The sequence below is a fragment of the Carcharodon carcharias genome, chromosome 4, assembly GCF_017639515.1.
Source record: "Carcharodon carcharias isolate sCarCar2 chromosome 4, sCarCar2.pri, whole genome shotgun sequence".
NCBI classification, from domain to species: Eukaryota; Metazoa; Chordata; class Chondrichthyes; order Lamniformes; family Lamnidae; genus Carcharodon; species Carcharodon carcharias.
The window spans coordinates 204651709-204664786 of record NC_054470.1 but is presented as its reverse complement, the minus strand read 5'-3'; the positions used below and the strand labels follow the sequence as shown (position 1 = coordinate 204664786).

General features: G+C 44.1%; 1 protein-coding gene across 7 annotated transcripts in view; it reads right to left on the bottom strand.

Moving 5' to 3' along the window:
• Positions 1 to 13078, bottom strand: part of LOC121276953 (nipped-B-like protein) — a 554475-nt gene that overhangs the window by 69680 nt on the left and 471717 nt on the right. For all 7 annotated transcript variants that reach the window (XM_041185678.1, XM_041185679.1, XM_041185683.1 and 4 more), the window contains 3 exons: positions 10994 to 11134; positions 6825 to 6918; positions 1364 to 1518 (listed from right to left, as the gene is read on the bottom strand). In XM_041185678.1, coding sequence (XP_041041612.1) covers positions 1364 to 1518; positions 6825 to 6918; positions 10994 to 11134 — 390 coding nt within the window. The remainder of the gene's footprint in view (positions 1 to 1363; positions 1519 to 6824; positions 6919 to 10993; positions 11135 to 13078) is intronic.

Here is a 13078-nt window from a genome sequence, read left to right as displayed (position 1 = left end):
CACTTTAGCCTCAATCCATCTATTGCTGAAATACTCATCCATGTTTTTGTTACTCTAGACTCAAACATTCCAATGCTCTCTTGGCCAGCCTCCTATCTTCCACATTCCATAAACCTGAGCTTGTCCAAAACTTAGTGAGAGTTAGGACAAGGCCAGCAAAGTATCATTCACTCATAGCCTCAGTGCCTGTTGGCATACATTGGCTCCTGGTCTATCAATAATTATTTTTAAATTCTCATCATATTCAAATCTCTCCATGGCCTCTAACCTCCCTATCTGTGTGAACTTACTCCAGTCCTACAACCCTCCATCTCTATGATACTCTAATTCAGGCCTCGAGTAAATACCCCACTCCTTCGTCCCACTATTAGTTGCCTAGGCCCTAAGCTATGGCACCAATGCTCTCCCTAAACTTCTCCATCTCTCAACCTCTGTTAAAGTCTTCCTTAAAACTTACCTCTTCAAGCAACGCATACCACTGCCTTCCTTCTTTGACTAAGTGTCGATTTTTGTTTGATTACACTCCTGGAAAGTACTTTGGGATGTTGTCTCACATTAAGGGCACTATATAAATGCAAGTTGTTGTATTGAATCAGCTCTGATGAAAGGTTATCGACTTGAAGCATTAACTATTCTATCTAAGCTGCTATAGCCCCACCTATTTCCACGCCCGTAACATTGGCCGGCTCCGCCCCACCTCAGCTCATCTTGTCCTGAATCCCCGTCTTTGTTATCTCTCAACCTATTCTAAGGCACTGGTGGGTGGCCTGATATGTTCCACCCACCGTAGATTTGATACCATCTAAAACTCTGCTGCCTTTGTCCCAACTTGCACCAAGTCCCATACACCCATCATTCCTATACTCGCTGGTTAAGCAATGCCTCAATTTAAAAAGTTTCATCCTTGTTTTTAAATCTCACCTCGCCCCTCCACATCTCCGTAATCACTAATCTGACAACCCTCCAACATTTCTGTACTCCTCTAATTCTGGCCTCTTGAACATCCCAGATTTTAATCACATTGCCAATGTAGATCAGCTGCCTGGGTCCTAAACCTTAGAATTTCCTTTCTAAACTTCTCTCCCTCTCTACTGTGCATTCCTCCTTTAACACCGTCTCTTTTGGTCACCTTCGTTAACATCTCCTTTTGTGGTTCGATGTCCTATTTTGTTTTACAATACCACTGTGAAGTGCCTTAGCATGTTGTTGCAAACCTGGAGGGAGGAGAAATAAGTTGGCGCACACTTGAGGCTGAAACCTGTGATTTGCTTCTTAGTACAGGGTTTTTAGAATTCTTTAAACACAAATATCACATCCAAAGGAGCATTTAAGAGGATGAACGAGGTTAACCTCCAATTACTACCTTAGTGTTGCCTTTAAACTCCTCCTGATCAAAGTCAAAGTGGCGGCATAGTGCACCAACAGTAAAAAGGGAGCGAAGGAGGGCAGGTTTATTGCCAACTAGAGCAGTGTTGCTGGAATCCTCCTGGTGCTGTGCCTTCAGTTTTGTTAGAGCACCTGTCATGATTAAAAACACAATTTTTCTTACAGTCTTCATGTTTTGAAGTTCAACATTTGCACATAATACAATGTGGGTCACCAACCGCAGTACATCAGTTTCCAGCACTAATACTGGATGCTTGGATCCTTGGTAGAAACACAGGTATCGGGTTACTGCTTTGTAGGTTTCCTCCACAGGACTTTTAAAAAAATTAATTCATGGGAAATGAACGTCGCTGGCAAGGCCAACATTTAATACCTATCCCTAACTGCTGTTGAGAAGATGACAACTATCACTGATTGCTGCAAAGACCCATCTTGTTTACTAATGTCCTTTAGGGAAGGAAATCTTCCATCCTTACCTGGTCTGGCTACATGTCACTCCAGACCCACATGTGGTTGACTCTTAACTGTCCGCTGAAATGGCCTAGCAAGCCAATCAGTTCAAAGGCAATTAGGGATGGGCAACAAATGCTGGCATTGCCAGCGACATCCACATCCCCTGGAAGAATAAAGGGAAAAAAAAGACGCTCACTGTCTGTTCCACAGACAGCAGTTGTACATCCTATCTCACCTGTAACTGCTACAAGGTGACAAATTTATCATGCAACCTTGTTATACCTCCGGGGGTGATGTAGCTAATGGGCAACCCGATGATCTACTAACTAAGGAGTCCTGGTTCAACTAAAGTCAGACCACAAAGGACTGCTTCAACTGTATACAGTAGACCTGAGGTCAGACCAAGTTAGGGTATGGCTTCTTTTCGCTAAAGGACATTAGAGAACTGTTTGGGGTTTTATGGCAATCCAGTAGCTTTCATTATCATTTACTTCTGGAGCTAGCTCAAATTGTAAAAGGACATGGTAGTAAGGAGGGCGGCATGTACATGGTGGGGTAGGATCAAGATGGTGCCTGTGGGGCGCTCACGGAGGGAGGGTTCGAGGGCAGAGTGGTCACTGAGAACCAGTCTGACTGAAAGGGAACGAAAGGGAAAAACAATCTGTGACGTCACAACATACGAAGATGCGAATTAGGAGTAGGCCATTCAGCTTACATAAATCCACAGGTAAGTAATTAATTTAATCAACCTATAAAGTAAGCTACCGTAGGTCAATTAAGTAACTAAATATTTGTGGATAGCAGGCGTGAAAGATATGAATGAAAAAGAGAGAGGTGGCAGTATTGATTACAGAGAGTGTTACAATGCTACAGACAGAATGGATGAGCTAAAAAGGTCAAGATGAATTCACTTGGAGTTAAGGAACATCAGGTGTTCCTTAACTACTGGGTAATTGTATAGGTCATCTTAGAGTGCAAAAAATATAGCACGCAAAGAAATTAGAGAGAAGTGTAACAACTATAGCGTGAAAATAATGGGGAGGCTTCAATTATTCTCATATAGATTGTGATGATAATAATAGAACCATGGAATGGTTACAGCACAGAAGGAGGCTATTCACCTTTTTCTGCTTCGAGTTCATGTGCAAGCCTAGACAGAGTGTCAACATTGTTGTAGGGGAGGAGAATTGTGAATTCCAAGTCTGTTACTCAACTGATGCTCACATAATCGCACGCAGAGACACTACAGCTGATGGAAGAACTGGCTGCAGTAAAGGAGATGCTGGTGCTAATTGTAATTATAGAACGCAGAAAAGTAGAGCCCATTAAAGACCAAAAAGATAACCTGTGTGTGTGGAGGCGGAGGATGTGGGTATGGTTCTTAATGAATACTCTGTGTCTGTCTTCACAAAACATGGGGACAATGCAGACATTGTAGTTGAGGAGGAGGAGTGTGAAGCATTGGATATGACAAACATAGAGAGAGGGGAAGTATTAACGTGATTAGCATTCGTACAAGTGGATAAATCACCAAGGCTAGATTAAATGTACTGCAGGCTATTCAAAGCATCCAGGATGGAAATTGCGGAGAGTCTGATCATCATTTTCCAATTCTCACTGGATCCAGGTGATGTTGTACCTTTGTTTAAAAATAGAGTGAGGGATAGACAGAATAATAACAGGCCAGTCAATCTCACCTCAGTAGTGGGCAAATTATTAATCAAGGCATTGTTAAGGGAAGGTAGTGAGTGTCTGACTAACTTGACTGAATTTTTTGAGGAGTAACAAGGAAGATTGAGGAGGGTATTGCAGTTGATGTGGTCAACATGGATTTCAGCACGGCTTTTGCCAAGGTACCACATAGTAGGCTGTTTTAAAAAAAAAAGCCCATGGGATCCAGGGGAATATAGCAGGCTGGAGGCAAAATTGGCTCAGTGGCAGGCAACAAAGAGTAATTGTTGATTCCTGCATTCCGCAATTTTTTTGTTTTTATGTAATTGTTGATGGGTGTTTTTGTGACCTTTTTTATTCATTCATGGGATGAGAGCGTCACTGGCTGGGCTAGCATTTATTGCCCATCCCTAACTGCCCTTGAGGTGGTGGTGGTGAGCTGCCTTCTTGAACCACTGCAGTTCATGTGCTGTAGGTACATTCAAAATGCTGTTAGGGAGGGAGTTCTAGGATTTTGACCCAGCAACAGTGAATTAACGGCGATATATTTCCAAGTCAGGATGGTGAGTGGCTTGGAGGGGAACTTCCAGGTGGTGGTGTTCCCATATATCTGCTGCCCTTGTCGTTCTAGACTGTAGAGGTCGTGGGTTTGGAAGGTGCTGTCTAAGGAGGCTAGGTGTGTTGCTGCAGTGCATCTTGTAGATGGTACATACTGTTACTACTGTGTGTTGGTAGTAGAGGGGGTGAATGTTTGTGGATGTGGTGCCAATCAAGCGGGCTGTTTTGTCTTCGATGGTGTCAAGCTTCGAGTGTTGTTGGAGCTGCACTCATCCAGGCAAGTGGAGAGCACGTCATAACATTCAAGGCTATGGGCCAAGTGCTGGTAAATGGGATTAGATAGGTAGGTCAGGTGTTTCTCATGTGTTGGTGCAGACTCAATGGGCCGAAGGGCCTCTTCTGCTCTGTGTGATTCTGTTCCATCACACTCCTGAATTGTGCCTTGTAGATGGTGAACAGGCTTTGGGGAGTCAGGAGGTGAGTTACTCACCACAGGATTCCTAGCCTCTGACTTGCTCTTGTAGCCACTGTATAGCTAGTCCAGTTCAGTTTCAGGTCAATGGTAACTCCCGGGATGTTGAAGTGGGGGATTCAGTGATTGTAATGCCATTGAATGTCAAGAGATGATAGTTAGATTCTCTCTTGTTAGAGATGGTCATTGCCTGACACTTGTACAGCATGAATGTTACTTGCCACATGTCAGCTCAAGCCTGGATTTTGTCTATGTCTTGCTGCATATGGACATGGACTGCTTCGGTATCTGAGGGATCGTGAATGGTGCTGAACATTGCGCAAGCATCAGCGAACATTCCCATTTCTGATCTTATGATGGAAGGAAGGTTGTTGATGAAGCAGCTGAAGATGGTTGGGTCGAGGACACTACCCTGAGGAACTCCTGCAGTGATTTCCTGGAACTGAGACGATTGACCTCCAACAACCACAACCATCTTCCTTTGTGCTAGGTATGACTCCAACCAATAGAGAGTTTTCCCCCTGATTCCAGTTTTGCTAGGGCTCCTTGATGCCACACACTGTCAAATGCGGCTTGATGTCAACGGCAGGCTCAACAGCACTACTGATGACACCTTCCACCTACTCTGATGTGGTGATAATTGGCCATTTTGGATTTAACCTGCTTTTTGTGTACAGGACATACCAGTGCAATCTTTCCAGTGGGGTTCTGCAGGGCTCTGCATTAGGTCCCCTGCTTTTTGTGGTATATATTAATTATTTGGATGTAAATATTGGGGGAATGGTCAAGGAGTTCGCAAATGGCACAAAAATTGGCTGCTGAGTAGGCAGTGAGGAGGATAGCGGTGAAATGTAGGAAGATAAGCAAACATATGAAATGGGGGCAGAAGTAGGCCATTCGGCCCCTCGAGCCTTCTCCACCATTCAATAAGATCATGGCTGATCTGTTTGTGTTTTCAATTCCACATTCCCATCTACCCCTGATAATCTTTGATTCCCTTGCCCAACAGGAATCTATCTACCTCTGCCTTAAAAATATTAAATATATCACTGGACTGGTCAGGTAGGCAGAAAAGTGGCATTTGGAATTCAATCTGGAGAAGTGTGAGATGATGCATTTGGGGAGGTCAAACAAGGCAAAAGAATACACAACAAATGGGAGGATACTGGGAGGTGCAAAGGAAGTGAGGGACCATGGAGTGAATGTCCACAGATCCCTGAAGGTACCAGGATAGGTTGATAAGGTGGTTAAGGCGGCATATGGAAGCCTTTCATTCATTAGCCTAGGTATAGAATATAAGAGCAGGGAGGTTATGCTGGGCTATATAAAACATTAGTTAGGCCACACCTTGAGTACTGTGTGCAGTTCTGGTCACCTCATTACAGAAAGGATGTAATTGCATTCGAGAGGGTGCAGAGGAGATGTATGAGGATGTGGCCAGGACAGGAAAATTGCAACTATGAAGAAAGATTAGAAAGACTGGGGTTGTTCTCCTTGGAACAGAGGAGGCTGAGGGGAGATTTGATTGAGATGTACAAAATTGTGAGGGACCTGCACAGAGTGGATGGGAAGAACCTATTTACTTTAGCAGAGAGGTCAGTGACGATGGTGCATAGATCCATCCTAGGAGCATTGTGCCCAGTTCTGGTGTCAATATTATAAAAAGGAGATAGGGGCACTAACAAAAGTGCATAAAAGGTACATAAGGACAATTCAAGATCTGAGAAGATATACTTATGAGGAAAGGCTGAACCCCCTGGGGCTTTTTCTCTGGACAAGGGAAAGCTAAGGGGTAACCTGCACGAAGTCTTTAGATAATTAAAAGGGTTGAAAGGGTAAAGGTAGAAATGATGTTTTCATTTGCAGGGGATCAGAACTGACTGTCTCATGGTTATGGCCCTCAAAGATAAATTTAATAGGAAATTCAGGACAAAGTTCATTACCTAGGCAGTAGTTAGTATGTGGAATTTGCTTCAAGGAGTAGTTGATGTGACTAGCATAGATGTGTTTAAGCTCATTAAGCATGAGGGAGAACAGAGTAGAAGGATATGTTTGAAGGATGGGAGGAGTTTAATGTGGAGCCTAAACACAGGCAGAAAAAAGATGGGTTGAATAGCCTATTTCTATTCTGTACACTATATAATAGATTTAAACCCAATTAGCAGAGATGAAGGGACAGTATTTTAAACAGTTGGAATTGATTATGATCGAATAAGGTGCGGCTGTCACTGCGCTGTCCATGCTTGCGAGAGTGAAAACCTATAACTGAATACAGGCTACTTACCATAATACCTATTGAAACAGGCCCACACAAATTTGTAGTTGTGAGTTACTCTGTTCACTACAGCTCCCAGGCAGCTCACACAGTGTTGAACAACCTGCCAGAAAATAAGATAAAGCCCCATTAGCCAGTGATGCTAAACAGACCAAATCTCAACATTCATTATATCCCTGACAGTGAACACCTAGTAATATGGACTTTCCTCTACAGCAATACGAAATGCTGAGCACATTGCAGCCTTCACATTCGGCACAGTTCAATATTCACACAAATAAATAGTTGTCACATCAAATTGAACGGAAGGAATGAAGGAAAGGAAATCACCAATACGATTTGTTTTTATTCGTTCATGGGATGTGGGTGTCGCTGGCTATTTATTGCCCATGTCTAATTGTCCTTGAGAACTGAGTGACTGGCTAGGCCATTTCGAAAGGCATTTTTAAGAGTTAACCACATTGCTGTGGGTCTGAAATCACATGTAGGCCAGGTAAGGATGGTAGATTTCCTTCCCTAAAGAACATTAGTGAACCAGGTGGGTTTTTAGAACAGTCGACAAAAGTTTCATGGTCATCATTTGACTATTAATTCCAGATTTTTATTGAATTCAAATTTCACCATCTGCCGTGGTGGGATTCAAAGTCGGGTCCCCAGAGCATTACCCTGGGTCTCTGGATTACTAGTCCAGTGAAAATACCACTATGCCATTGTCTCCCCAGCAGTCCAGCACCATTACTTGTAGGCAAGTAATGGTGCTGTACTGCTCAGAATAAGATTTTGTTCTGATTTCACATCTCAGTTCTGATGGAGGTAATAACAGAGGCAGTGAGTGCAACAGGGGGCAGGGAATGGAGTAGGAGCATGGATAATTCTAGGCTTGGCCAGTCAGGTAGGAAACCATGAAGCACTTTTCCTATGAAGGGTAGAAGAACTCGAACTCTTCCCCCCACCACTCCCTAAAAAAGCTGTAGGTCAGTTGGAGCTTTTAAATTACAGATTGATAGACTTTTTATCAGTTAAGGCTATTGAGTGATATAAGCAAAGGCAGGTTTAAGGAGGTTAGTGACAAATGACCTAAGTGAATCATGAACCAGGCTCAAGAGGTTGAAAGGTATTCTTGTGTTTTCAACTCTAACCCATTCCAGTGTCCAGCAGTAATGCCTGCCCAACTCTATGCTTAAAAGTAAAACTTGTGAGGCAATGAGAACACCATCAAGGGCATTTAGGGATGGGCAATAAATGCTGGCCTAGCCAGAATAGCCCACATCCCTTGAATGATTAAAAGAGCAGTGATGCCAACACCGACCTCTGGGGAAAACCACTGCATATCTCTTCCTGTCTGGGAAACAATCATCCACCACTATTGTCAACTTCCTGTCACTTAGACCAAGCATTTGCAAGAGTCTTCAGCCAGAAATGCCCAATGGATGATCCATCTCGGCCTGCTCCGGAGATCCCGGCCTCACAGACGTCAGTGTTCAGCCAATTCGATTCACTCCACGTCATATCAAGTAACAGCTGAAGGCACTGGATACTGCAAAGGCTATGGGCCCTGACAATGTTCCGGCAATAGTACTGAAGACTTGTGCTCCAGAACCTGCCGCACCCCTAGCCAAACTGTTCCAGTACAGCTACAATACTTGCATCTACCCGGCTATGTGGAAAATTGCCCAGGTATGTCTTGTACACACAAAGCAGGACGAATCCAACCCGGCCAATTATCGCCCCATCAGTCTACTCTCGATCATCAGTAAAGTAATGGAAGGGGTCATCAACAGTGCTAGCGAGTGGCACTTGCTTAGCAATAACTTGCTCACTGACGCCCAGGTGAGTTCTGCCAGGGCCACTCAGCTCCTAATCTCTTTACAGCCTTGGTTCAAACATGGATAAAAGAGCTGAACTCCCGAGGTGAGGTGAGAGTGACTGCCCTTGACATCAGGACAGCTTTTGACTGAATGTGGCATCAGGGAACCCTCGCAAAACTGGAGTCAATGGGAATCAGGGAAAACTCTCTGCTGGTTGGAATTATACCGAGCACAAAAGGAAGATGGTTGTGGTTGTTGGAGGTCAATCATCTCAGTTCCAGGACATCACTGCAGGAGTTACTCAGGGTAGTTTCCTCGGCCCAACCATCTTCAGCTGTTTCATCAATGACCTTCCTACCATCATGAGGTAAGAAGTGGGCAAGTGATAAGTAACATTCGTGCCACACGTGCCAGGGAATGACCATCTCCTACAAGAGAGAATCTAACCATTGCCCCTCGACATTCAATGGCATTACCATCACTGAGTCCCCCACTATCAAGGGGTTACCATTGACCAGAAACTGAACTGGACCACCCATATAAATACTGTGGCTACAAGAGCAGGTCAGAGAATAGGAATCCTGTGGTGAGTATCCCATCTCCAGACTCCCCAAAGCCTGTCCACCATCTACAAGGCACAAGTCAGAAGTGTGATGGAATTGACTCCACTTGCCTGGATGAATGTAGCTCCCACAACACTCAAGAAACTTGACACCGTCCAGGACAAAGCAGCCCGCGTGATTGGCACCACATGCACCAAAGCACATTAACAGCAGTGTGTGCCATCTACAAGATGCACTGCAGGAACTCACCAAGGCATCTCCGACAGCACCTTCTAAACCCACGACTGCTACCATCTAGAAAGACAAGGGCAGCAGGTACATGGGAACACCACCAGCTGCAACTTCCCCTTCAAATCACTCACCATCCTGATTTGGAAATATATCGCCGCTCCTTCACTGTCGCTGGGTCAAAATCCTGGAACTCCCTCCCCAACAGCACTGTGGGTGTACCTACGCCACATGGAATGAGGCAGTTCAAGGCAGCAGCTCACCACCACTTTCTCAAGGGCAATAAATGTCAACCTGGCCAGCGATGCCCTCATCTCGTGAATGAATAAAAAAAAGCCAATTTTGCATCCATTCTGCCACAATAATCCCTTGGTTTTTAAATCTGCGTAAATGTTTTCTTCTTCCTGAATTTATTCAAGTCATTGCACACTCAATGCTCAGGAACACTGCATTCTTCACAGCATCTGATCTCTCTGGAATCCCCGATTTTAGGCTGACAGTTTTCTCGGTTAGTACTATGAATGATGAGGAGGAAGATGATAAGACTTCTAGAAGACATATATACGGGCAGTGGAATGCGCGGACATGTGGCAAATGAAATTCAACACAGATAAGTGTGAAGTGATATATTTTGGTCGGAAGAATGAGGAAAGGCAAAATAAAGGAAAGGATAGAATTCTAATGCAGGTGCAGGATCACAAGGACCCGGGAGGTACACACACACACACAAATCACTGAAGCTGGCAGAGCAGGTTGAAAAAGTGGTTAATAAGGCATAGGGGATCCTGGGCTATGTATTTAAAGGCATAGAGTAGAAAAGTAAGGAAGTTATGATGAACCTTTATAAAACACTGTTTCAGCTTCAACTGGATTATGTTGAATTCTGGGCACCGCACTTTAGGAAGAATGTAGAGAATTTAGGGAGGGAGTTCCGCTACATGGATAGATTGGAGAAGATGGGGCTGTTCTGAGGGAAGAACAGGTTCAGAGAAGATTTGAGAAAGGTGTTCAAAATCATAAGGTGTCTAGACACAGTATAGAGAGAGAGAAATTGTTCGCATTAGCGGAACGATCAAGAACAAGAGGGCATAGATTCAAGGTGACTGGAAAAAGAGCTAAAAATAAGGCAAGGAAAAACTTTTCCACACAATGGGTGGTTTGGATCTGGAATGCACTCCTGAGATGATGACTGAGGCAGATTCAAGTATGGCTTTAAAAAAGGAACAGGATTAGCACTGATAGAGAAAAAAAATTACAAGGCTTTTGAGAAAGGATGGGAGAGTGGGACTAGCTAAATTGCTCTTGCAGAGGGGCAGCACAGACCCAATGGACCAAAAGGCCTCCTTCTGCACTGTAATCATTCTCCTAAATTAGTTGACGCAGAAACATGAGGATGCCATTCAGTCTGTTAAGTCTGTTGACTTTCACTTAAATCATGGCTGATCTGTATCCCTCCTAGGTATGTGATCTTGTAAACTCATGTTTTAGACACAGCAAAACACGTTTGCTATTGTGAAGAAAATAACCTCAGTCTTCCACTCTCAACTAAGCTCTAAATCTAAACCTGCATTATTCTTACCGTCATTCCATGCTTGAGGATAAGTTTCATGAGGTCTTCCTCTATAGTGGCCAAGAAAGTCTCACTTGGATGCTCCATCAACGGGACCACCAGTTCCAAAATCTTTGCCACATTGCAGATAACGAGGAAATCACTCTGTGTCTAGAGATAGAAAAAAGGAAATTTAGTAGAACAGAATCGTGAATGTTACAGCACAGAATGAGATTATCACAATTTTTTCAGCACAGAGCTGGTCTCAGGACATCTCTCCTATAGCAAATCAACTAAACATCTGCCTTAAATATCTTATTTTCCCTTTCAACCTAGACTCCATTGTCCTAAGCAACTCTTTGAACTGAACTTTTTCAAAATATAAAATTTTTTCATGTTTTCCTATTGCCTTCACTTTTGGATCAAAAAAAATTTAATAATCTTCCCTTGTTTACTTATGAAACCTTTGCAAGTTGTAAAAGTCCCTTAAACTCCCTTTGAAAATCAGCAGCTGAAAAGTCAACTCCTTGCCTATCACCTAATGCAAATCTTAAAACTATTTTTTTGTCATTCCAGCTTCACCACAGCTTATTACAAATTCATGCATCTAGCACATTTACCTTTCATGGCGATGGTGTAGTGGTATTGTTGCTGGACTAGTAATGCAGAGACCCAGGGTAATACATTGGGGACCCGGGTTTGAATCCCAACATGGCAGATCGCGGAACTTGAATTCAATAAAAATCTGGGATTAAAAGTCTAATGATGACCATCAAACCATTGTCAATTGTTCTAAAAACCCATCAGGTTCACTAATGCCCTTTAGGGAAGGAAATCTGTCGTCCTTACCTGGTCTGGCCTATACGTGACTCCAGACCCACAGCAACGTGGTTGACTCTGAAATGGTCTAGCAAGCCACTCAGTTGTATCAAACTGCTACGATGTCACAAAAAAGGAATGAAACCAGAAGGGCCACCGGCATCAGCCACAAAAACAATCTAAGCCCTGTCAACCCTGCAAAGCCCTCATGACCAACATCTAGTGCCAAAATTTATAGTCGGGAGGGAGTTTCCCTCAACATCGACTTCTGACCCCATGAAGTCTCATGGTATCAGGGCAAGGAAACCTCCTGCTGATTGACATGTACTGCCCTCCCTCTGCTGATGAATCAGTGCTCCACCATGTCAAACACCACTTGGAGGAAGCACTGAGGGTGGCGAGGGCACAGAATGTACTCTGGGTGGACTTCAATGTCCATCACCAAGAGTGGCTCAGTAGCACCACTACTGACCGAGCTGGCTGAGTTCCAAAAGACATAGCTGCTAGGCTGGGTCTGCAGCAGGTGGTGAGGGAACCAACAAGAGGGAAAAACAAACTTGACCTCATCCTCACCAACCTGCCTGTCGCAGATGCATCTGTCCATGACAGTATCGGTAGGAGTGATCATTGCACAGTCATTGTGGAGATGAAGTCCCACCTTCATATTGAGGATACCCTCCATTGTGTTGTGTGGCACTACCACCGTGCTAAATGGGATAGATTTCAAACAGATCTAGCAACTCAAGACTGGGCAACCATGAGGTACTGTGGGCCATCAGCAGCAGCAGCAGAAATGTACTCGAACAAATCTGCAACCACGTGGCCAAGCATATCCCCCACTCTACCATTATCATCAAGCCAGTGAATCAACCCTGGTTCAATGAAGAGTGCAGGAGGGGATGCCAGGAGCAGCACCAGGCATGCCTAAAAATGAGGTGTCAACCTGGTGAAGCTATAATACAGAACTACTTGCGTGCCAAACAGCATAAACAATAAGTGATAGACAAAGCTAAGCGATCCCATTACCAACAGATCAGGTCTAAGCTCTGCAGTCCTGCCACATCCAGTCATGGATGGTAGTGGACAATTAAGCAACTCACTGGAGGAGGAGGCTCCACAAATATCCCCAGCCTCAATGATGGGGGAGCCCAGCAGGGCAGTGGAAAAGATAAGGCTGAAGCATTTGCTACAATCTTTAGCCAGAAGTGTCGAGTGGATGATCCATCTCGGCCTCCTCCGGAGGTCCCCAGCATCAGAGGTGATAGTCTTCAGCCAATTTGATTCACTCCACGTGAT